Below are 26,333 nucleotides of genomic sequence, written 5' to 3' on the forward strand. Positions count from 1 at the left end.
CCTAGTGGGAAGTCCAAGGATCTCCCACCTCCTTCCAGGTCTAGTAAGGTGAGCATCCAAACTGCCTAGGCTCCTACAAAGCCAGTATGTGCAGTAGGATCAAAACCCAGTGTCATTGTTCTTGACTTCTCAGCAGTCCTCATTGTCCGCTATGTTCAGCGAGTCCGGTTTTACATGTTGGACTTTCTCTGTTAGACCATGAACTCCTTAAAGACTGAGTTTTACGGTTCTTAGTAGGCAAGAGTACAGCTTCAGACAGAAAGATGTGGACTGATGTGTAGCGCGCGGAGATGTAGCGCGCACCATGGCGCTGTCATGTCAGGGGCACGGGGCCTGGGCGCCATTTGCTGTTCCACGTCAAACTTGACAGCTTGTGAGCAACTTGTGCGCATGCGCGCCCACCGCGCATGCGCCCGCGGGCCCCCCCCCCCCCCCCAAACCCGGGAAGTATTTCGATCTGGCCATCCGATCTGGCCAATCATAATTTAAGCACGATCACTCCATTCTGGCCTGAGCCATTGGGTTGATGACACGTCAGGGCTTTGTCTGGCACCGTATATATTCTTCTGCTTCACAGGGACGGGGTCTTTTGCCTCTTTACAACCTCAAGTGTAAGTGCTCCAATAAAGTGTGTTCTGAGAAGAATCCTGTTGCAGTCGTCTCTTCTGCTGGCAGGAGCGGCATGCTGCACTGATGGGTAAAAAAAAAATGCTGGCCCAAGATAAACTTTAGCCCTAGCTTTGCACCTATTACCTAATTAGAATGGGAGGTAAGATCAAGGGCGTCTAAGGTGAGTTCTCTGAATAGGTGACTGGATCACTGATGGTGCCATTCATTGAAGTATTGCAGCAGGTAAGTCAGGAGGTATAGACCCAGGCTTAGATAAACTGAGTGCCGGGAGGCATCTTGGTGAAATTGTTCAGGAGCAATGGGACTCTGTGGCTGAGGTTAAGGGAGTGGTTGTAGGAGCCCACATAAACTTGGGTGTTACCAGCGTATCTTCAAGGCATTGTTAAAGCTTTCGTGTACTCGTTAGGGACCTCTGTGACCCAGACGGTGTTTGTCTTAGGGTTTCTATGGCTGGAAAGAGGCAACCTGATCGTGGCAACTCTTATTAGGAAAAATTGGGATGGATCACTCACAGTTCAGAGGTTCATCCCATGATCATGGTGGGGAGCATGGTGGCACACACTCAGACATGGTGCTGGCTACATCTTGGTCAGAAGGCAACAGGAAATGGACTTGTGACCCTGAGTGAAACTGAAGCAAAAAAGACCTCAAAGCCTGTCCCCACAGTGAGGACACTTCCTCCAACAAGGCCACATCTCCTAGTAGTGCCACTCCCTGTGAGCTTATGGGGGCCAATTTAAGTCAAACTACCATAGCACTGAATGACAGAGGCTCTCAGAAGATCCTGTCTCAGTTCTCAGTCTCCTATGGTGGATCATGAACTCTTAGAATCACAATAGCCTTCTTCTAGAGGGAGATATTTCAAGATTTTTACTGAATCCATGAAAGGTAACCAAATTAAGATATAAGACTACAACTGGCCCTACTTAATATTAAGACATAGTTTAACACAAAATTAAAAAGGAAGTACTATTGAAAATTAAATAATTGATTACATTGATCCTTTTAAAATTCACTATGTTTCTCTAACTATTCCTAAGCGTCATCATGGGGGCCAGGTCATGGGTACATGCCTTTAATCCCAGCACTTGGAGACAGAGGCAGGAGGATTTCTATGAGTTTGAGGCTAGCCTTGTCTACATAGTGAGTTCCAGGATAGCCAGGGTTACAATGTAAGACACTGTCTCAACCAAACCAAAACAATCCTTTCTGATAATCCATACCAGCCTTTGGTGCTCCATAGCCCCATAATCACCAAATATGACCTGTGGCATAATTCAAAAGGCAGTGGGTGCATTTACTAAGGACGCCAGCTACAGGACGAAGGAAACTGAACTATTAGGATCTTTGTAGTAGGCTGGTCTAATGTCTACTGGAATGATGAAAGCATGCATCTGGTGTCAGAACCCTTAGGTGATTCTAGACCCCCACCCTCAACCCTCACACCTGCCGCCTTCTCAGTCCTATGAAGAGATGAGAACATGTCCTGCTGGTGGAAAGTGAGACATTCAAAGTCCACACTCATGTGGTTCAGTCTGCTGCATCCCCAAAAGCCTGTATTCATCGGCAGTGATGGCAGCAGAACACATATCTGCACTATTTCTGCACCTGCCATACAAGTAGGAAGCTGCTGTGTTGGTAAAGGATGGCAACACATACTGGATACCTTTTCTGGCCAGCGCTTTCACATGCAGAGAAGACTAATCAAGAAATATTTATTGCAAAGTGACTTGGTGTAGGTTAGCTGAGCATTCCGCCGCGCCTTGTCAGCTGATGAATTAGCATAGTGCTTACAAACTGTTCGTTTGGAAAGACAGAGGTAATGTGTCTTGACTAGATATGCCTCTCCCTGTGAATTACTGATCTATACTTTGTTATTTAGTTAATGCCATGTCTTATCCTTTTTAAAATTAGAGGCCAAGGAGTTCATCGGGCCTGTCTTTGCAATGCTCTTATGCTATCCCTGCGTCACGGGCATAGTACCCACTGACCTAAACAGTACCACACACCCAAAAGGCACAACAGTCTCTAGGTTATTTATAATACTTAATTCTGTGGAAATTCTCTGTAAATTGATGTACTGCTGTATTTTTTAGGCATTATAGGTATAGGTCCCTAACAACAGCCTAACAGGTAAACTTTGGAAAAGGTAGAGAAAACGCATGCCAGCAGGGATAGCAGAGGAGCCGTTGGCTCTTCTAGAGTGTGGCGGTGGATCTGCAGACACTGGTTTAAACATTCCCATAGATGCTGTTCAGCCCTTGCATGCTCTGTGTGTGTTATGGACTCCTGACAGCCTGGCGGTGCTGTCACCATTGTCTTTTTGAATAAGTGATGGAGTAAACTTTCTTAAGGCCATGTGGCTATAAAGTACGGAGTTGAATTGATGTCTGAGTCTAGAACCTGCATCTCTATTTCCCTGGGACTAAGGTGAGGCTGGGGCCAGTTGAGGATGTGTCTCCTCTAGGCTCGTTTTAGGGACAAGCCACTTCTTGGCCAACAAGAGATTCCTTTGCCATCTCCTCAGCCAGGAGACTTCGACTGTGAAAGTGTGGAACCCTCAATTCATCTACCATTCATCCCCCGCCCTGCACCCCACGGCAGTCCTCATGTACCTTCTGGCTTTGTTGGAAAGGAGAAATGCTCATGTTGGTAGGAGAGCAAGCAGCTGCTGGCTGTGGGTGGTTAGGTGTTCCCTCCTGGGGGAATCAGAGCCTGTGAGGCCCTGCCTGCCTTCTCACACTGACTCACCTGGAGGTTGTCCTGAGCCTAGAGGAGCAGCAGGTCATTACAAATCTGCCTGCCTATTCCTGTGGCAGGGGTCAGGTGTGTTTCTGCTGTGTGTGACCTTAGAATGCTGAAGGGAGGCCAGTGCCCCCCCCCTTTTTTTTTGGTGGGGTAGGGTTTCTCTGGTGGGGGAAGCGCTGGCTTCCTTGGAGCTGTCCTTCTGTCTATGGGCAGAAGAGGTCCTGTGAGCCAAGACATGGGGATGTGTCTGGCATGCAGATAAACCAAATCTGAGGCAAGTGGGCGAGCCTTTGGGAAGTGGGAGTGTGTTTCCAAGGGGATGAGAAAGTGAAATGGGAAACTGAGGGTCATCTCTGAGAGCTCCTATGACAGAACCAAGGACATGTCTTGTGTCATCAAGACTGTTTCCTTGGAAGAGGATTGCCAAGTTGGGTGTCATGGTGTAAGTACCTCAGTACTCAGGAGGTAGAGGTAGAAAGGTCACCTCTAGTTCCAGGCCAGCCTGGGCTACAAGGGGAGACCTTCCTTGTCTTTTTTAAAGGTGTGTCAAGAGCATGGAAAAGAAAAAGAAGCTTCGCTGGGTTCTCAGCCAGCATGAGTGTGGCAGATCATTTATGTGTTACCTGGCCATACAGGTTCCCAGGCTAGAGAGGGTCTTGTGGTCCTTAGGTGTCCGTCCCTTTATCTTTTCCCATTTTTACCAGTGACTTCTGTCTTAGTTACTTTTCTACTGCTATGAAGAGACATCATGACCAAAACAATTTTATAGGTAAAGAGTTTATTGGGAGCTTGCTTACATTTTCAGAGTGTTAAAGTCTGTGATCATCATGGCCTCCTGGGAACATGGCAGCAGGTAGACAGAGTGCTGGAGCAGCAACTGAGATCTTTTACATCTGATCCATAAGCAGGAGACAGAGCTAGAGAGCACACTGGGAATGGTGTAGGCTTTTGAAACCTCAAAGCCCAGCCCCAGTGACACACCTCTTCTAACAAGGCCACACCTCCTAATCCTTCCCAAACAGTTCTACCAGCTGCTGACAAAGTATTCAAATATAGGAGCCCATGGGGACCATTCTCATTTAAACCTCCACAACAGCATTCTTTGGACTTACTCAGGGTCTTGGTCCCAGGATGCTCTGCTTCTCAAATCTACCAGTGTTCCAGTCTATGTGAAGTGGCATGTTTGTATAAATATGTATTCACATTAAATCATCTCTAGGTTACTTTCATTACCTAATGCAATGTGAATACTATGTAATTGGTTGTTATATTATATCGTTTAAGACATGAACTCAAGCATGTTCACATGTAAACATGCAGCTTTTCTCGGCATGTGTTGTAGCCAAGGTTGGAATCCTGTATGCAGGACCTGAGAGGACAGAGGGCCTTAGTACCACTTACCCTGAAACTGGTGGTAAGTGGTAGTGTTGGTAAAAAAAAAAAAAAAAAAAAAGGACATCACCAAACCCTGGTTTCTTCCTCAAACCAGTGTTAATTCTTTCCTGTTCAATTTTGTTTAACTTTCAACTGGGTCACCCGAGGTCCATGAAACACCATATATGCATCCCCATTTAACATTCTGGAGTGGTGTGTTGTCTGTCCTTGGCAGCCCTGGTCCAGCTTTCCCTTTCCTGGGGGCAGGATGGAAGCTAGAGTTGATTGGAGTCTGGTTTTGGCTTTGCTCCTGCTGTTGTTGCCTGAAGGAGCATTCTGGATTAACAGATTGTGAAGGGGGAGCAGAGAAGGCTGGGAAGAGGAAGTGGTTTCTCTCTCTCTCTCTCTCTCTCTCTCTCTCTCTTTTAATATATCAATTTCAAGACCTTAAGTGAATCCCTGGGGTCACAGAGGCAGAAGGAAACACTCTAGACACAAAAAGCCTGGCTTACTTTGCCTACAGGTCTGTCAACCTCTACCACCCTCCAACACAGCGCTGGCTCCATGGGATGTGGGGCTAGAGGGCTGGAGTGTGCACCAAGGGTATTAAGGACAAGGGGGGTGCTCAGGAGGCTCCAGGCTGGGAGCTGACACAGATGAACAGACCAGAAGGCAAGGCCAATGCCTACAGCCTACACTGTCACCCCAGAACCTGTGACTAATAGTGGCAGAGGGTGGGGAGTGGTGAGTGCGGAGGCAGGGAGGAGGGAGGGGGAGGAACAGGGAAGTGGTAGGGAGCACCTGATCAGTGCAGCCCTGGCCATCTGCCGGCCCCTCACACAGCCTCTATTGACTGCAGTTTGGAGTTTGGAAGAGGATTCTGGCTAGGGGATGATGAGGAGGTTTGTTGTTGAAATGGAGTGTTTGGGAGGCTCTGCCCTCCCCCACTGCTCGCTCCTCTCTTGCTTGCTTCCTGACCTCCAAAAATGCTCCTTAAATATAACACTATCAGCGCCTGATGACTCTCCTGCCGGAGCTTGGAGCTTTGATTCCCCAGCGTGTGACTGCAGCACCGCTCTGTCCCAGTTTTGCCAGCAGCTAGAGGCCTGCCTCTCTATTGCAGCTAGCTCTGCTGCCCTGGAGAAGGAATGGGCCTAGGGACTGCGGCCAGAGTCTGAGGACTTGAGATACAAGGAGAGCCTCAGGGATCTCGCCATTCATTTTCTGCTCTAGATACAGAACTATTTGCTTGGAGTGACTTAGCAAGGTCAGGAGGCGGACCAACCCTCTGCTCTTAGGAAAGGACTCTCATTGGGGAGATGGAGTCGAAAGTCTTGAATACACCCTTGACTTCTTCTAGTTGTCCAAATCTGTCCATGGACCCTGACTGTTGATACACGGTTCTGGATTTGGCTTTGGCCAAGTTTTGGGTATGTGGATGGGGCATGCTCCAGCTGAGTCACTTTTCCAGTCCTTATCTGCAGATGAGGCAAGAAATGCCAGTCATTGCTTTTGTTTGGTTAGACAGGAAAGAGCACCAGGGTGTTGGAAACCTCAAGACTTGGAGGAGGCCAAGACATAAGAAAAAAAAAAAAAATTGACGCAGGTAAAAGAAAAATAAACTTTTTCTACCTTTTGGCTTAGAATAACACAAGCCAACTTTATGATAATCAAATGGGTATCTATGAGCTACAGTCCCAAACAAGTTTTGAACCATGAATAATATAAAACACTGTCATGGTCAAACCTCACCCCATATCAAAGAAGATTGATGTGGGAGTGGTTTCAGATTGCTCTCTTTTCCTAAATGTGTTTTCATAAGCACTGAGAAGATACAAAAGGATATTTACAAGGTATAAAAAATATTCTAGAGAACTTACTGACAGGGAACCACTTTTAATTGTCATATTCCAATTCGGGGAGAAAAGGTAAAGACAAAAAGGCAAATTAGGCATAAAGCACAGAGAAGAGAAAATAAACTCCTCTCGGCTAACACCGTTTCCTTGGCCAACTTTCTGAAGGACTTGTTATTTTCGTTATTGCTTGCTCTTTTCTTCAACGTCAAGGTTTAGGATTAGTTTTTTTTTTTATTGTATGGATATAGAATACATGTAAGCATTTTATTCTTTGTATGTTTACAGGAGAATATATAAAATCTTCACTGACTCCTGTTTTCTTTAGTGTTGTGTTTCTGAGACTTACCCACCCTGTTGTAGATCGCAGTACTGTGCATGTTCAGTGCTGTATAATATTCTACATGAAAATACTACAATTACCTTTGCTTTTCGTGTAGGTCCTCATTATTAGATGGTGTACTGTATTGAGATTCTTGTGTGTGCAAGGTTTTGTGTGATTTACTTTCATCAGTGTGGTAGAATGGCCCATAGTATTGATGGGGTAGGGATGCACTTGCTCATCTCTCCCATAATTCAGTAGTTGAGTCAATATGCCCTTCTACACTCTCTTTCTCAATACTTGATATTATTTGATTTAAAAATTTTGCCCAATCAGATAGATGGATCTGAAGTGGCATTGTGTTAGTTTTCTTAATTTGTATTTTCCTGAGTTCTTGTGAAAGGTGTGGACCTGTTCAAATGTTTATTATTTCCTCCTCTGAAAGCCCTCATTCAAAGCTTTTGCCTATTTTCCTTATGCTTATCTCTCATGGATTTATAGGAGTTTTTATTAAAACGGTCCTTTTCTCAATATATGTTGGACATATTTCCTCCTAGCAAAACCTTTGTGCCCTCCTTCCCCAACTTTTCTTTGAATGACAGGAAGTTGGTCAGGTATCCTTTTCTTTTGCAGGTGTGTGTGTGTGTGTGTGTGTTTGAGTTTGAGGGAGAGAGAGAGAAAGAGAGACAGAGAGAGAGAGAGAGAGAGAGAGAGAGAGAGAGAGAGAGAGAGAGAGATTTGTTTAGGAAATTCGTACACTCTAACTACCAAGTTGCTAGGAAGCTCAGTCCGAGGACCATTTGTTCTGTCCGTTGTTGTAGATCAAGGTTTAGGATTGGCCTGACTGCTTTCAAGTTCATCATTATGATGAGATGTGGCCAAACAAGAGCCTGGGGGGGTCCACTGTACCAGGAACGTGAGGTGTAGCCAAGCAGGAAGCCATCTGGGCAATGCCACTGTATTACAAAATCTCCTTTAAAACCCTACCACTAGTGGGCTTTTAGAGTTTCTCTCTGTGCTTTGAGGCCATGAGAACTAAAGCCCAGGTTCATTTGTTTCTGCTGTCGCTAAGTGTTTGAACTTTACATATTCCTAACTTTTTGGGGTTTTTTTGTTTGTTTGTTTTTATTTTTGTTTGTCGAGACAGGGTTTCTCTGTAGCTTTGGAGCCTGTCCTGGCACTAGCTCTTGTAGACCAGGCTGGCCTCGAACTCATAGAGATCTGCCTGCCTCTGCCTCCCGAGTGCTGGGATTAAAGGCGTGCGCCACCACCGCCCGGCTACTTTTTGGGTTTTGGCGTTTTAAAATAATTTCTTTTTTTGGCTTTCTGTTTTATAGACTGTGAGGTCATTTTGCCAGATAAAGAATCCTTCAGAGTCTAGTATTTTCTACAATAATTTGTGCGCTTTCAGATACATAAGTATTATGGAGCAGCCAGCCCATGGAGAGGCAGGTGGCATCAGGAGAAGGCACACACTCATTCTTAGAACTTAGGCCAGTGTGCTCCATTTCCCAGGGAGGGAACTGTTCTGGTCATACAGAATTCTGTCCACAAGAAGGTAAGGCAGGGAGAGTCCGTAAGATGAACATTTGTCTCTCTCTCATAGTCTCCATCATGAATTTATACCAGGAATATGAAGTGTTCTGTGTCTCGTTAGCTATGTTTGGATGCTATTTGGAGGGTTTTCGTTATGGCCTGAAAAACATGGCATTGGTTTTCAGAGCACTAGGAAAAATTCTTGATCCACAGCCAAAGGGAATCTGTGGGATGATTGTCACCCATCCCACAAGACCTCCATGTCACACACACTGGCACTCAGCACTCACCAGTAATGAAGAGGCTGCCTTGGTTTAGTCTTTGTCTTGGACTAAATGAGCTCTTTTAAACCAGCATGTCTGAGAGAAAAGGTGTGTGTGGTGTGTGTGTACACGTGTGCATGTGTATTTATGCATACTTACCTGTTATTCATACGTGAAGTCAAGTTGGTGTTAAGTATCTTCTGTAATTTTCACTATTTCGGTTTTGAGACAGAGCTTCTCGTTGGTCCTGGAATTCACTGATTTTGTTGGTCAGCAAGGCCAGGGATCTGCTTGCCTCCATACTGCCAGCTCTGGGTTTCCATGGTGAGCTTCTGTGTCTGCTGCTACACTGGTGCCAGGGGTGGGAACTCTGGGCCTTCTACTTGGGCCAGAAGTCATCTTTATCTTTGGAGCCATGAGCCATTTCATTGCCCTAAGCTTATTTATTTATTATTTAATAAACATGCATAGGTTTTGAGTTTGGAGACTGATATGGCTATATTCATATCACCGACTTGCTTCTCCCTGGCTTTTCAGCGTTAGGCATAGTAAGACATTGCCCTTGTCATTGCTCAGTTATAGTGTCTGAGGCACAGCCCTGGCAAATACCCCAGCCTCTGCATGTAGGAACCCAAGTGCGTTCCTACGTGCCTAGCTCAACAGCTAGCACCACAGCCCCGTCATGTACTCTAGTTAGCAGTGGCAAAAGAGGGTTTCTCTGGAGTTTTCCAATAGTAGCTGATTGCTAAAGACCAAAGAATTTCACATTTCCAGAAATGTGTTTTTGAGTGATGCTTGGGGTGCTCTGTGCTGGTATTGAAGTGTCCCCATGATTGGAGCAATGGGACCAAAGAGAACACTGACACCGATCTAGAGCGATGTTAACGTAGGGCCTGTATCATGAGATTTGGGAGTTCCAGTGATCAAATTACCCAGTCATGGAGTACAATTCTGAGCACATTGGAATCTGGTATATCTCGTCAATTCCTCTGCTCAATGTATGGCCCAGATGCAGGCCCAAGGATCCTTAAACATACAATTGGGGGTGTGTTCAGAAGTCCTGGAGGCATTTGAACATCACCTAGCATGGGGTAATGGATGGAGAGGAATTCTACCAGTCATGGCTGTTTGGCTGGCATATCTCTGAAAGTTCAGGGTCCTAGACAGTGTTGCTTCTGTCTGGTCAAATGCTGAATGGAAACAGCAAGGGTTTGGTTGTTTGCTTAATATCGTATCAAGGAAGTACTTACTAACAGGACCCCTTCCACCAAAAAGCCTCCTATCCAGGGTGATTTTTTTTTTTTTTTTTTCCGAGACAGGGTTTCTCTGTGGCTTTGGAGCCTGTCCTGGCACTAGCTCTGTAGACCAGGCTGGTCTCGAACTCACAGAGATCCTCCTGCCTATGCCTCCCGAGTGCTGGGATTAAAGGCGTGCGCCACCACCGCCCGGCTCCAGGGTGATTTTACACTGAGTGGGAGGAGATGCCTATTCCCTGCCTTCCTGGGGGTACCCAATAGACAGAAAGAGGCAGGAGACGAGTAGTGTCTGCCCATCTGTGTTCGTTACCTTAGAAAGTCAAGCTTGGGTGATGTGTAGTTAGCCCAGGCATGGCTGTCTAGTGTTTCAGGCCAGTTTTAGTGGAAAAGCTTATTATGGTTCAGCTGAAGGTTGCTATTTCATAATTAATCTCCTCTTTGTTCTTTTTCACCCATCCGCATTACTGACCCAGATAATGGATAATATGGGGAAGGGCAGAGAGGAGCGAGTGGTACAAGCGGAGCAGCAGTTGGTACGGGAACCTCCAACCTAGAGAGCTGGTTTGGGGAGCGGTGGGCATTTTCCACACTTCAAAAAAGTTCAAAGTCCACTTTTTTTTTTTCCTTCCACTTAGTGTTCCTGGTGTCAGTCTGCTTGCCTCTAGACTGCTGGGGCCACCTTGGAAGGATTCCTGACTTGAGGTGACCCAAAAGGCTGCTCACCACATGCTCTGGTAATATGGGCAGTGTCCCCAGCAGGAGAAGGGAACTATGAGTTCTCTGTGCTCAGACCTAACTGCCCAGAGCCTGCTGGCTAACCCAGCTTGCTTCCCCGGGGAACTGACCGTTTAGGGGGTCTTGAGCAGCCTTCCTTGGAACAATAGGCACTAGCTAGGATTTCTCTGGTCTGCTCCGGTAAGCAATCCAGAGGTTGTCCAGGACCCCTTCCCTGCCAAGGGTGTGACCTACTAACTTACTTGGTTAATATCGTTGGGTGCCCGTGACTGTAGTGTCTTCAGAACTTTTTGCCTCTTCCCTCTTCCCGGTACTACTTTCCTCCTTGCAGCATGCTGATCCCTCGCATCCCTGGTGATCTGTCCAATTCTGGGACAAAACATGTGCTGTGTCTTTAAATGGGCGGAAGTGACTGGCGGTGCTTTGCTTGGGTACTGCATTGATTAGGAGATTACATGGAGCTGCCGCCTGGGGGAGGAGAGTGCAGGTTCTGCTAGGTCGGTGCTCTGATCCTCAAGGCCCTCCTTGCTTTTCCTCCCTGAGGCTGCTCACGGCCGGCCGGCAGGAGGTGAGGGTGGGTGGCTGGCGGCCAGCCTGACTGTGGATGCAACTCCAGGGCTCGTTCAGCTCAGGCTTGCCAGAGTACCCATCCTCATCAGAGCCTGGCAGTGGCGGCAACAACCAGGGCAGCCGGCTCCAGCCTGGGGCTGGATTTGCCCAAGCTGCCCTTGGCCTCTGATCTGAGCCCAGCTGAGAGCTGGGAGAGAGGCAGTGGGAACAGAAGCAGCAGCACCTCTCTCTCTCTCTCTCTCTCTCTCTCTCTCTCTCTCTCTCTCCCCCACTTCCCTTTCTCTCACCCTTTCTCCCTCTCTCCCTCTCCTCCTCTCCTTTCTCTGTGTTGAAGTCACATTATATGGGATTCTGTTCTTTTGGGACTTCGTCATCTTTTCCACTATGTCCTGGGACCTCCGGAGCTGTGACAGGGATGCTAAGGATATGGTCAGTGGATTCTCGTGACTGTACTAATGAAAGGATTCAAGCTCTCCTGGTAAGTGGAGGATGGATAAGGTGAATCCTCTCCCGTCTTTCTTCCCCTGTGTTCTGGCAGCACCTTCGCCTCCTTCAGGAGGTCTCCTTGAGACAGGCCTGTCTCACTGGGTGGGCATCCAAGTGTCAAGATAGGGGTGACAAACCCTACAAAAAAAAGTTGGAGTACTCTCCCAGGCTCAGCTAGCACCCATAGTGCTGTGGTATTTTCCCCCAGCATGTTCTCTGTGTCGGGGGTTTGTAGGAGTTGGGAGGCTCTAGAGAGAATCTAGCAGAAAATGAAAAGAGCTTCCAAGTTTGAGGGGTTGCCGTGGTTGTACACGGAGAGGGGACTTCACACAGAGATATCCTTTACTGTGTATTGCGATTGTTCTGGGCTGGGATCTTGACTGGCTCCCTGGGGAGCCTTTCCCTTGGCACTTAGGGTTAGCCGCAGCTGAGGCAGCCTCTGACCTCTCTGGGAGGCATCTCCCTAAGCAGTGTGTTAGGGACCAGAATTCCCCTCAAAGGGAGCACGGTCATGTGCCTTGGGGCTTTGCAAGTGTCTGACACTCCCTGGGCTTAATATTGGGATAGGAAAAGAACTTCTGGTTTGGAGTTGTGTGGGGATAGCTGTCTTCTAGCTGCAGAGGTAGGCAGAGCATTTTTTTTTTTTTTACCTTCTATTTTAAAAATAAAACCCTTACTGTTCCTTTTCCTTTGATCCACGGAGGACCAGACGGGTGGGGGAACTGGCTTTTTTGTCTGCTTGAGAAACTGCAGATTTTGCTTGGAAAACTTTGTCCTACCAGGAATCTGGTACCCCTGCAGGGAGGCCTGTGCAGCTTCCTAGGAGGAGAAAGGTTCCCTGGGTTAGGGAGGGAGGGTGCGTTAACTCCTTGAAGAGGGTGGGGGTAGGAGGAGAATAGCTTGGGGAAGTTCTCTGCAGGGATGCGGCCCGACGGCCTACCTTCATTGTGTATCTGCTGTCCAAGCTGGGCCCTGGGGTAGGGGGAGAGCATTCCTGTGGGTGGTAGGGTGGTATTCAGAATCAGGGATGAGATCAAGCAGGTTAGGCAAGGAGTCTTAGCCTGGCTGCAGGCCACTTAGGATTTTGCAGAAGCCCCTACCTACGCAAGCCACCCTCCCCCCACCCCCAACAAAGTCTAGCTCTCCTGCTGTAAGTGCAAGTGTTCTTTAGAGGGCCTTGAGAAGGGCAGGGAGTGGAGCTGAGTTCTGCAAGGTTAGCTCATAATAACTACCGGCTCCCAAGCGTGGTGAGAGCTGGTGACTGCTTAGCCCTGAGCTCTTCTCCTCAGAAGGAATCACTCCAAGGGGTGCTGAGCCCTTGTGTTGACTCCTTGTGCCTTGAAGCCTTGTCCTTTTCGTTTGGGACAGGGAAGTACAGGCCCTACAAGCCATTCCTGCCCTTGCTTTCTTGGGGGGGCTTTCCTGTCGTACTGTGTTGTAAACTGTCAGCCTGGGTCATCGGTCATTCCAGGCCCACATGGGTGGCCAGAGCTGTTTGCATTCCTCCCTGGAGCAAACCCAGGCAATGCAGAAAAGCGCAGGTGCTTCTGGAAGCCCAAAGACCCTGGGCTCTTCACCAAAACCACTCAGCACCCTTCTCCTGTTGTCAGCATACTCAGCTTGGGACCTAGGTCGACTGGCTGTCATTCAGATGAGACATCACTTTAACACAGATGCCTCCTGGCTCAATCCTGGCTCGGGTTCCACAGGGACTTGTCGAGATGTTTGCCTTTGAAATCTGTCGTGAGTATCTCTTGATGCATTTCAACAAGGAGAGCAGTGCTCAGCTGGGAGCTGTAATTGGCCAACCTTGTCTTCTTCAGATAAACAGAACTGGGGGATATTTCTGTCGTTTATGTCAGTCCGGATGCTGTTAGATCTGTGACCCTCTGTCTCATGAACGATAGATAGATGCACCAGTCCACTGTGCCCCCTCTTTGCAGTTGTGTTGTGGTTGTTTTGCGTGCAAAGTGGCCGACTTCCTTTGACATTCCATGGCATCCCATCGCCCTACTCCCAAGAAGCAAGATGATATTGGCTGTCTTAATCTGTAATAATGGGCAATACTGTCTAACTGCATACAGAAGAGGGTGGGGTTAGTAAGCGTTCCTAATGTTTGAAATCATCTCTAGGAACACTTCTAGGATTCCTCCTATATAGAGGTGGCATAAAAATGGCGGTACTTATGCTCATAGTAAAAGTAAGTAGTGGGCTACCACTTTTTGAGATTTGCTCTGTGTCAGGTGACATCAAGTACTTAGCACGAGCCATGCAGGACTACAGTTATGACCCCTCATTTTACAGGACGGGAAGCTGAGGCAGAGGTTAAGTCATTTGCAAAGAAATCAAGCGTTGGGTTTGCTATAGCAATCTCCCTGTTCTGTGTTACTCATGCACCTCACTTTCCTTGCCCCTTTCTCACTGCCCTTTTCCCTGCTCTGATGTCTTCTTAGGTCACTTAACTAGACTCCGAAAATTGTTGAGAAGTTGTCTCATTTGATTCTTACTATATCCCCATGAAGTATCTGTCCTGTGTTGAGAACATGTCTATTCTGTGATGGAGCTAGGGAAACTGAGGCCTAGAGTCATAAACTGTTTAGGTTAAATTTATGTAACTAGTCCCTGAAAGGGACTGGCTTACTTCATTGTATGTACATGTGTTCAAGCATGTGCTTATGTGAATGTGTATGTATATATGTTTGCTCTGTATGAGCCTGTGAGGCCAAAGGTCATCGTCTTGGCATCTTCCTCAAATGTTTTCTACCTTATTCTTTGAGAATATGTCCCTTTACTGTATCTGGAGCTAAAATTGAGGTTAGGCTGGCTGGCCAGTGACCTCTGGGGGAATTCTGTCCCTGCCTTGCTGCAGTAGACCTACATACGTGTGAAGAGTACTTCCAACTTTTCCATGGATGCTGAGGGTCCAGACTCAGGTTTATATGCATTTATAAACCATTTCCCCAGCCCCTCCTAACCAAAGGACAACAATAATAAAAATGAGATGTGTCTATGTTGCACCAACATTTTCCCGGAAAAGGTTCAGGGTCTTTGAGTGTGTATACTCATCCATCCCTTCATTTTACAAATGTTGATCAAGCTTTCGTGATTTGTAGCCCTTTGCCTGGGAGCATGAGAGTTTAAACTATGTAAAAGGTCATTGGCTCTCTTAGCCTTCTAGGTTCCAGACCTCTCACAGGTAGACTGAGTCACCACTTCCCTTCATACAGGGTGCAAGCCAGTCAATGCTAAAGGCCAGATAAGTGTAGGGAACAGTTCTAGAAACTGATTTCAGCTGGTGGAGCCACAGAGCCTGTTCTTAGTGTGGATGACACAGGAGGATGCTTGGATCTGGGATGTTGAATAGATAAATTTCTACTTTACACAGCAACTTCACCCTAACTCACCGAATTCCAACCTTCTAGGTGATGCTTTAGGTCAGAGGTCCCAAGTGGCTGCACTGGGAAAGAAATCCCCCACCTTTATCTCCTTTATCAGGGAGGAACTTAATTAAGTCTGCCTCCAGGGCTGCTTCTGTTGTCCCATCTGCTGGTAATTTGGTGAGAAAGGTAAGGGTTGCCGTGGAAGAAGCTGAAAGGGGGTGTCGTGAGCAAATGAATAGGGCTGTGGCCAAGTTGGGGAGGGAAGTATCACATTTTTACTTTGGAAGCCGATGTTCCTTTGTCTCCACATGGCTGCTCTCCCCGCACTCACTGTTTTAGTGATTGAAAGTTATCTCATAATTCCCTCACAGCTTCAGAATGGAGTTCGCCTTTGTGAGGCCACTCCCTCCCGATTGCTGTCCTCACACAGGCCCTGGCAGACTGTGCAACATCTGTCTGGATTCCCTATGCTCCTTTGCCTGCTCTTCACATCTGCCGGGTTTGGTGGTACAGGCAGCACAAAGCCTGAGGCTGGCATAGACCTTCAGGAAAGTCAGTGTAGGGGAGGAGCTGATTTTGTGAAAAAAATTTCTAAAAACCAGAGTTAAGAGAGCATCGTCTGGCACTGCAGGCCAGCACTTCTGTGAGAGCTGAGTCTAGATATTAAGTCTCAAACCGTGGACATGTGGCTAACTGAGGTGCGTATTTAACAGGTGTGAGGACAGGCGAGCTTCCATTCTGCATTCCCACCCCTGATTTAGGAACGAGAGTGCCCACCCCTGGAACCCGCTCTCTAGTTTCCTTCCCAGGTGACTGACTTTTGTACTCCTCTCCCTTCCCTTAATGGTCAGCCATGTTTTATTGACACCAAAGGTCAATTGTCCATTGTTTTCTTTCATTTTAGATCTGTTAATGAACCATGCCCCACTCCTATCCCATCTCTTGTCTAGACCACATGTCTGTCTTTTGAGGTTCTTCCTGAGAGAGATGTGCTGGGGAAGACGAGGGAACCCAGGGGTCTGCTAAACATACCCTGTAGAGCCTGACCTCACAGCCTGTGTGAGAGGCTTCTCAGAAGGGAGGGAACAGAGAAAGCGGTGGTCTCTCAGTGGATTGAGAGAGGACTCATGGATGGGAATCTTGTTACTACCTGTTAGCCTGCAGTGGGCCTGGGTAGGGGACTTCTGTTTACCTTGGGTGGTGGTACTTTTGATTAAATGGCAGCCCTGGGTAGATTAGTTATCTCTCAGCTTTCCTTTTTACTAATGGTATAGAAAAAGGCCACAGTCCTTCTGGAGTGGCAGCCTGTGCTGTAGACTGTTGGAGTGCTTCTTTAGCCACCAGGAGATATGGGGAAAGAAACCTTCATTTGAGAATATTAAATATTCATTTATAAACATCGCACCCCAGGCATGCCCTCCCATGAATGTTGAGATCTAGTTTATCATTCAATGGTATAGGGTTAAGTTTTCTTATTCATGTTCAAGGCCCCGAGTGCTGGCCATATAAGATTAAAATCTCTAGGGAGCCCGACAGCCCAGGGGGAAGAGCCAAGCCGATGCTATGGATTCCTGAAATGACAAAGTCTTCTCGCATGTCACCCAGATTTCTACAATCAGTGAACAGTAAACACTCCTTGCTTTTCTGTGTTACTGTGGCCACCATCTTTCTTTTCAGATGAAGACATTTGCTGTCCTGTAATGTAAATGTAAGGGTGAGACAAATCAGATTCCTGACTTATCAAATCTCTTGGTTTGGAAGCTTTTCTCTGGTTATTGTAAGATTATGTCTAGAAAAGATGATTCCTAGATGATTTGGGTTTCTGGTGAGAAAACTTGAAGACAAAATACATCTGACTTCACTGAATTGCCCATAAGGCTGGGCATTTTTCCTTAAATGACCTCAAAATGAAGTGCTATAATAAACCAGGTAATGCTTGGTGACTTTGCACTCATTTAGATTTTTTTTTATTATATTCATTTATTTACATGTGTGCCCATGGAGGTCAGAGTCCAACCTGCAGCTATACTTTCTCGGTTCTCTCCTTCCAGTGCCTGTATTCTGGGGGATTGAAGCTGGGGTAGACCAGCAAGCTCCTTTAACTGCTGAGTCATCCTTCCAGCCCTGTTTATTCCTATCTATCTGTCTGTCTATCTATCTATCTATCTATCTATCTATCTATCTATCTATCTATCTATCGTGTGTGTGTGTGTGTGTGTGTGTGTGTGTGTGTAGGGGGCAGTTTGCACATTTGTATGCTGGTGAGATCACCCATGTAGGCATATAGAGGCCAGAGGTCAACACTGGGTTTTTCCTCAATAGTCCTTCCACCTTCCTTGTGAGAAAGGGTCTCTCACTGAAATTGAAGCTCACTGTTTGAGCTGGACTGCCTGGCCAGCAACCCCCGGAAACTACCCACGTCTGGCTTCTCAGAGCCAGGATTATAAGCAGCTGTGCCCACATCTTACCAGGCAGGTTCTAGAGTTCAGGTCCTCAGGCTTGTACAGCAAGTGCTTCACCCACTGAGCCAATTCCTGGCCCTAGTGATCTAATCTTAATACTGTTCTTTGGCTTATACTTGCAGAGGAGAGACATTGTGTTAAACTGAGGAGAGCAGGTTAGGCATGACAATGACCCCCCCCCCCCAGTTATTTTCAAGGCTCCTAAATACATTTTATGATCACTCCAAGTCCCTGAGGTTCTGGACAACTCTCCCAGGGAACTGCCCTATGCAGTGGTTTAACAGAACATGCTGTTGATCCTCATGGTGTCTCCTCAATGGAAACCACGGCAGGGAGGACAGCTTGGGTCTTCTATCCTCTCCATTGCCCCTGTCAGACCATGGCCAGAGTTAGTCACACGAGCCTGGCTGACTGCAGTACAAAGCAGTTCAGTTCCTGCCATAACTGATTTCTCTGGGAATGAGGCTCATACAGTGAGATATTGGGGAAGAGCTTGTGTGATCATAGACATGAGCTGCCCAGGGTACATTCAGTTTGCAGTCCATTTTTTTAAAAAAATATATATAGCTGGGTGGTGGTGGCACACGCCTTTAATCCCAGCACTCGGGAGGCAGAGGCAGGCGGATCTCTGTGAATTTGAGACCAGCCTGGTCTACAGAGCTAGTTCCAGGACATGCTCCAAAGCCACAGAGAAACCCTGTCTCGAAAAACCAATATATATATAGTTTGTAAGCCAAGATGGTCCGAGTGCATTTGGTTTTTGCTTTAAGAAATGCTTTATTTATTCTTTGACAAATTCACACTGTAGCGCATTTCCCCCCTATTTTGCTGTTTTATGATACTAAGAATTGAACCAGAATCTCACAAATGCCAGACAAGCACTGGACCACCAAGTGATGTCCACAGCTCTCTCATTAGTTTCTCTTTCTTTATATTCACACAAAGTCCTATAGGTTGCCTTGAGTTCACTCAACAGCCCAGGCTGGCTTTGAACTTATGATCTTCCTGCCTCAGAATCATGAGTAGTTAGGGTTATAGACCTTTCCTGCAAAGTCCACCTTCTTGTGTATTTAAAAATGATTCAGGAAATCCAAGAAGGGCAAAATGACATGTAAAAAAAATCAGATAACATTCCTTCTATTTTTATGAAGCCATGACAACTACTTGTTCATAGACTGTCCATGGCTACTTGCATACTACAATACTGAGTGTTGACAGAGACCCGTGTTCTGCAAACCTGGCCCCTTATAAAAAGGTTTCTACTTTTAAGATTAGGTAAATATAATTTTCAAGAGCAACACAGTGATGTTTTTGCTGGATCTTTTTTAGCTAGCAGTATTATTCCAGGGACTTGATATTCATAGCAATGAAGATAAGGGCAATAATAACAATAGGTAAAACTTGAAAATTTGCTGTGTGATAGATGTGTTTTACTTTAGATTTTGAAACAGGACCATGACACATCTTTCTGGTCTTTCTATGTTGCTAGCTTTGAATTTTCAACCTTGCCTTGAATTCTTAATCCTTTGCCTAAGATCATAGAGCCTAAAATTCCTTGTACTTAGTTACTACAGTTGCAAAGCAATTGGAGGGCAGGTACTTGTCTTGGAGGAAAAAAAAATTGAGAAATGTTGTGGAATGATTTATGAGGACAGTGTTTTATGATGTCAGTTACCTTTGCCAACAAGGTAATAGAGCAGAAATGCGTAAAGTAACGACGGTCAGAATTGAGAAAGGGGTGCATGGGGCAGATGAGATGTTGGCTGATTCTTGAAGAATGAAGGCCACCAATATTTCAAAAGACCAGCAATCCTTTGAGGAAGGAATAAAAAAAAAATCAAGAACAGCCATTGAAACCAGAACAAGTTGCCTTGTGAAGGGAGAGTAGCCCAGTAGAACAGAGGGGTGCTTGCGGGCACTGGGATAGAAATTTAAGTGACAAAGCAGCGTTCAGGGAGAGATATCTTTTTAGAAGATGTGCAGAGCCCCGAGGTCCTGCTATACTCAGCAGGAGAGCCCACAGGCTCAGGATGACCAAGAAGCACCCATATGCACGTTCCATTTCGGTGGGTATGATGCTTGAGGCAAGAGCCTGATGTTTGTATTCTGGCAGCATCTGTGAGAAAGAGCTTTGAAAATATAACAGGGCTGAGAGAGGGTCATGTGCCTTTCGGGGAGAGGGGGCTCAGCTCAGAAGGGCCTGCTTTCCGTTCTTACAACCCTCTCTCTCCCCACAGCCCTCTCAGAAGGGTGATATCTAATTTGCCCCATATCCTAGGTGACAAGATAGTCTGAGGTCCACATGGTGAGTGACAGAGTAAGAGAGAAGGTTAGCTGGGCTCTAGGGTGTGAGCTCTCAGCAGCTTCTCATCTCTGCCACAGTATGGATCTGGCCACATCTGGAGCTCTCAACTTTACAAGTTAGAGGAACACTGCCAGGGCCACACCATCCTGGGCATTGAGGCTTTCTTCATCCGTGGATGCAATAGCTGTAACAGTTCCAGTATGCTGAACCCTACAGGAAGCCAGGATCCTGCTTATATCTGACTCAGGAGCTGTCCCTTCAAGGCCAGGCTAGAAGGTATTTAAAACAGAGATGAGGGCTGGTGAGATGGCTCAGCTTATACAGACACTTACTGACAAGCATAAAGTCTTGAGTTTGAGCCCTGGTTCCTACGTGATAATATGAGAAAACTCCAAAGTGTCCTCTGACCTCCATACACAAACCATGACCGATGACAACACACACGCGCACACACAGAATTCTTTTAAAAGGTGAAATATCTCAAACACAGAAGAATTGTATCTAATATATCCACACAGCTTAGAGAAGAACATCGTATTTCTCTATGAACTAGATCCAGTTGTGCCTTCGATGTGGGAAGTCATCCTTTATGATTGATGATGATATTCAAAGGCCCCAGAGTGCAAACCTCAGAGAATGCAAATATTTTCATTCTGCACATTCGCTACGTTCCAGATATAGTCTTGTCTCTTATCTGTAGGAGGTGGGTGATGCTTCAGCTTGCATTGTGATGCTGGCCTAAGAGACTGCATCATTAAGGCAGGGTTCCCTTCATAAGCTCTGCCCTGTAACTCTAGGGAAGTACGCAAATGGTTCATTTTGTTTGTATGATTATGAGAAGTTCCTTAATGTCCCTATTTTTGATTCTGTCATGTAAAAAAATAGTCACCACCACATCTGCCTTGGAGGACTGCTGTATGGTGTGTTTTAGATGAGACATGCCAGTTCCTATGGCACACAGAGGACAATGCCAGACACTCACAGGACAATGCCAGACACTCACAGCTGCTTTGTGAATGTAGATGCTCTTAGGATATTGTCTTAGGTTTGACATCTGTTTGAAGACCATGGTCACCATCCTCGCCTTCCACCCCATTCTAGGTAGAGCTGGAGAACTATAACCATTCTCTCTCACTCACAGTTGGCTTTCTCCCTCTTTTAGGTGAGCCACCTTCCGAGCTCTGTTTTGGTCTTGTTGCTGAAACTTTTCCAACTTCTCACACAAGGACATAATCACTTGACTACCTCAATGAAGGACAGAGCTTGACCTGGGGTTCATCACAAGAAAGAGTTGTGACCATAGCAAGACTCCCCCTCATCCCTAAGATGATAGATAGGAAAGATGACACCCACAGAATCCATTTCTTTTGGGGCTAGGCCCCCTTTGGGCTGATGAGCCTCCGAAGGCAATGCTATTACTGTTCTTTTCAAATTCCCGCTATATTCTGCTTTAGTTCAATTACTCATTCCTTGACTCAACTAAATTCTTGAGCATCCCTTAGCTTTAGGAATAAAAAAAACATTAGTTAAAATTTGGTCTTTGTCCCGCATGGGAGTGGGAGAGAGTACTTGTTGCAGTGGAGGGACCAAAACTGGGCCCCTGTTTCAGGTAGCATCGGACAGGAAAATCCCACTGGAGGGATTGGATGTATCCCCTGAAGTCGTGCAAATAGATGAATCTTTCAGTTCAGATCTTTTTTTGGACCCTTTCTCGGGAGACTGGAAGCCTCTTTGTTTCATAATAGCTTCCCTACAGCGACCTCAACTTTTATCCTTCCTGATGGTCATAGCTTTTACATGGGGGTAGGGGCCATTAGGACACGGCATGCAAAAACTCCTTTGTTCTTCAGAGTCTTAATTTGACAGACATGAAATATGCAAAGATGGGAAGTGACCATTTGGCTTTTGAAGGTGATTTGCTTTGCAGAGCACAGCCACCCCTCCTCCCCTCTGCATTTATTTTACATCTGTTAACTCTGGTGTGACCAAAAGCTTTCTTTTAAACTTCCAAATTCACTTCTGGAAGGTTCCTATGTCATGTTCTTATCGTCTTTGATTAAAATAAACAAAATAATGCTCTGGAGAGGCTCACTGGTAATAGGAACCAACCACCGCCCCCAGCTAGAGAGGAGTCGTAGGCTAACCCAAGACATTTGTAGCAGTGATGGTGGCAGTGCCCCTTTTGATGAATTTCTCCTCGGAGTGCTTAAGCATCAGCTCTGTAAACACCGAGAATGCCGTGTGTAGCCGGAAGGTTGGCGTTTCTTTCTTTCTCCCGTCTTCTGACCAATTCTCCAGAGTCTATTCCTAGGCATGAGTTAGAACCGCTTTGGGGCTGAACGGTAGCACCAAATGCGGTGAATAACTGCTTTTGGCACCAGTCACTAGACAGTCATAGCCATGGTTGTCAGGAAAAGGATTCTAAATTAAAACCGCAAGCTGCTCTCTGCTCCTCCTTGAATTCACTGCGTGGAAAATGAATGCAAGTCTCCTGCCCCAAGCTTTCACATCTTCTCCCAGCCATTTCTATCCTTGTTTCTGTGACAGGGTCTCACTCGATAGTCTTGCCTGAGGCTCCGGGCTGCTGGGATGATTGATGCGTCACTGTGCTTGGCTTCTGCCAGTCCTTTATAGTGGGCACTTCTCTACCAGTTTTTATTTGTCCTTCCTCACTCTGCATGTGGCCACGTTTATCTTTGTGGCATTTCTCTGTCCATTCTTCCCCCCAGTTTCATGGCCTTTGTCATTGTCTTTTTTATTTTCTTCTCAAGTCTAGTTTTTGAGGGTGGGTAGTATTAGGTATATGAGCTAGGTTCTGTACATGCTAGGTAATAATCCTCTCCTAAGCACGTATGCCCCGTGTCACCAACCCCCTCGGCCTTTTTATTTTATAACCTCCTTAGTATTTTGCTTGGTGTGTTACAACAGCCACACGATTGATATCTTTTTAAAAAACCGCTTTACCGTGATGTGATTCACTTGCCATAAAATTGATTCAAAGTGCACGAGCCTGGGGCTTTCAGTGGTCACATGTATTTGTAGCCTTCACGACAGCCAACATCATAACATTTCTTCACCTCTAGAAGAAGCCCTGTGCCCTCCGCTAGCATTTCCATCTGCTTCGCCACCCCAGCATGGGCAATCCTTCCTGCTTCTCTAGGTCTCCCTATTCTGGACTTGCAGATAATGGAATCATAGAAGCTCTGTGTTTGTTCTCTAGAAAGCACAGAGACACTTTGCTGTATGTCTGATCTCCAGTCCGGCTGTGTCCTCACCATCCTGACTCAGCACCCATTCCAACCTGCCGGAAGCCTTCTGTCTGGGCCTGGCACACCACCTTCCTAGAACAGGCCGGATATCTTTTTTTTTTTTTTTTTTATCACAGAAATCTTTGATTGTGCTCCCTGCCTGTGCCCCTGCAGATCATCCTTGTCATTCAGACTTAGCTTCATTACCACGTGCTTGACAAGGATCGTCCCAGTTTGCTCTCATCTCAAGTAGAAGTTAACACCTTCCATTCTCTGAGCATGTTGCTGGGAATCCCATAATTTTGCTGTCGCTGTTCTGTATCTTCTTTACCATACTCTTTCATAGTTGTTATTTGGAAACCAGAATTAAATGAATGTTTGAGGAAAGCGTATCAGTAGTCAGACTTTTTCGGTAACACAGATTTTCTTTCCATCGGCGATGTTGAAAAATCGGTAAATATAAAGAGCTGAAAGAAAGAGCCATCAATCATAATTTCACTCCTCAGTGATAATCACTTCGGATCTGGGCTAATATTCTTGAGACTATTATATGTCTACTATAGCTAGACAGATATATTTATAACTTGTACAATATAATTAGCAGTATATTCTTCTTCTAAATACTGAGTACTGATTTGTGTGTGCACACGCGTGCATGCAAAGGCAGAGGCAAACATCTGGTTTTATCACTCCCTACCTTGTTTCTTTGAGACAGGAGACAGGATCTCTCTCTGAAACTGCAGCTACATTGGTGGCTAGCAAGCCCCGGAGATCCTCCTGTGTCTGGTCCCCTGTACCACGTTTCAGAGCCCTGGAGTTACAGGTGTATCCAACCACTTCAGGTTTTTATACGGATTCTGGGGATTTGAACTCAGGTCTTCAGGCTTGCATATGAGTGGCCTTACCCATTGAGCCATCTACCCAGCCCTTTACCATTTTTAAAAATTAAACATTTGAGAGTTATGTATGTCTGAGACAGGGTTATCCTCTGACACTAAGGCTAGTATAAAGTTTCCAATCCTCTTGTCTTAGCCTTCCTAGTGTTTCGATATACAAGCATGGGCCTTCAGACCTGGTGACAGGTACTTGTACTGGTAGCAAGTATAACTTATTGTCTGATCCATTTGTGTTTAACATTTAGGTTATTTTAATTTTTCAACTGTAAAATAATGTCTTGACTTCTCCAGATAAAAATCTAGAAGCTAGATTTCTGGATCAAATGTTTGATTCAGAATTTGTATGACTACTGAAAGATTGGTCAACTTATTTTTTTTTTAAATATTTATTTATTTTGTATACAGTGTTAGTTTCCATGTCTGCCTACAGGACAGAATAGGACACCAGATCTCATTATAGATGGCTGTGAGCCACCATGTGGTTGCTGGGAATTGAACTCAGGACCTCTGGAAGAACAGTCAGTATTCTTAACCCCTGAGCCATCTCTCCAGCCCGATTGGTCAATTTATATACCTACCTGCAGACTATGAGAATACCCACTTGGTACTGGCATTATGATAGCCCTTTGCCAATCTGGTTTCCCAAAAATGGTATCTCAGAGTCACATGAATTTGCCTTTCTTTGATCATTGGTGGCATGTTTTTAGTTTCTCCTTTTCTGATTTATGTTTTTTCCGTGAGCTACCTGTTTTGTCCTTTGCCAACTTTTCTGTTGACGCGTTTGTCTTTCCAGTGCTCGGCGCTCGCTCCCATTATTGGCATTAATGCTTAGTCAGACACGTTGTCAGGATTTCTGCAGTTTCTTCTGTGCTTAAACTTCAGGTAGATTTTGATTGGCTGAATTTTGTTTTAATGTGACGACATCTCCCAGTCTTCTCCTTGTGGTTTCTATGTTTAGAAGTATTCACAGAGAGTTCTTCCTCAACCTTGAGTTCCTCTTCTGCCAGCTGCAATTTTACTTTTAAATTAATACATTTGGGCCAACGAGATGGCTGAGTGGGTAAAGGCGACTGATGCAGTGTCTTCTGACCTCCATAAGTGTGTTGTGCCATATGAAAACACACATACTCACACAAATATGCTTGTAGATATATACATGTAATTAAAAATAAATTAGTTGGACTGGAAAGATGGCTCAGTGGTTAAGAGCACTGACTGCTCTTCCAGAGGACCCAGGTTCAGTTCCCAGCATCCACATGACAGCCCACAGATGTTGCTAACTCCTGTTCTGGGATACCTTTACCCAGTATATATTCAGGTAAAACACTGATGCACATAAATTAAAATATAAATATATAAATTAGTTCATTAGTGTTTTGTAGAGGAAGGGATATGGTGGTGTTTTAACACAGGACTGGGCCTGAAACTTGCTGCACAGCCTCAGTTACCTTGCCCTCCCGATCCCCCTGTCTCGTCTCCCAAGTACTAGAATTAAAGGTGTGTGTTTTCACATTCACCTTCATCTGGTTTTGATATAAAACAATACCCACCATCGTAAAGCTCAGCTGACGTTTGGGACCATGTAGTCTCTATGGACAAGGGACAGTCTTCAGTTGTGTGGTGGGAAGAGGCTGTGGCACTCATGCATTTTTCTCTAGCATAGGCTGATTGGGTACGAACTGCTCCTTTATGAAGTGTTAAGGGCCACCACTTTCCATCAGCGGCTCAGAGCCTACTTTCCATCATCCTTTTGGAAGTTCTCTCTTTCCTTGTGGATGAGCTGTCTGGTAACACCGGGCTCAGTGAGTTAGAGACAGCACGCAGGCTTTCCATCCAGGTTTGGGTGAATGGCTAAGCTGAGGAGTGGTAGCAGGAACAGTGCCGGAGGTCAGATACTGGGAGGGTAGCATCAGCTATTCCATTGAAGCAGTCTTTCACTCATGGAAAAGCCTGTGGAGGGTGCTCACCTCTCTTAGGATCCCAGGGGAAATGGAGAATGAACATGCGGCCTTCTGAGAAGGCAGCAGGCTGAGGGCTAGGTCCCAGTCATTAGGAGTTTTTAGACCATGTAAAAGAGACTTTAGCAGGAGTGAGCTCTACTGGGGAATTCCAAAGGATGCTAGAGAGTTGGAAATTGGGCAGAGAAAAAAAATTTTTTTCAGGGAATTCTCCCTAAGCAAGAAGAATTGGAAGCAGATCTTTGAAGTAGAGCTGGGTTATGAAAGGTAGGGTGGATTCATGGCGTGTGGCCTGTCTTTGTGGAAAGAAC

General features: G+C 45.9%; 1 protein-coding gene across 7 annotated transcripts in view; it reads left to right on the forward strand.

The window, feature by feature from the left end:
* Positions 1–26,333, forward strand: part of Gramd1b (GRAM domain containing 1B) — a 174,052-nt gene that overhangs the window by 82,841 nt on the left and 64,878 nt on the right. Inside the window, exon 1 of one of the 7 annotated variants that reach the window (XM_050133486.1) lies at positions 576–697. The exons of 5 other annotated variants lie outside the window; for them this stretch is intronic. Coding sequence is in view for 1 of the 2 variants with exons in the window: in XM_050133483.1 (XP_049989440.1) it covers positions 11,743–11,765 (23 nt within the window). In the remaining variant the exon portion in view is untranslated. Of the gene's footprint in view, positions 1–575; positions 698–11,275; positions 11,766–26,333 lie in introns of those variants that run through there. One more of the 7 variants, XM_050133483.1, reaches the window with a different exon arrangement.

The sequence above is a fragment of the Alexandromys fortis genome, unplaced genomic scaffold, assembly GCF_014885135.2.
Source record: "Alexandromys fortis isolate MF-2015 unplaced genomic scaffold, M_Fortis_MF-2015_v1.1 scaffold_231, whole genome shotgun sequence".
NCBI classification, from domain to species: domain Eukaryota; kingdom Metazoa; phylum Chordata; class Mammalia; order Rodentia; family Cricetidae; genus Alexandromys; species Alexandromys fortis.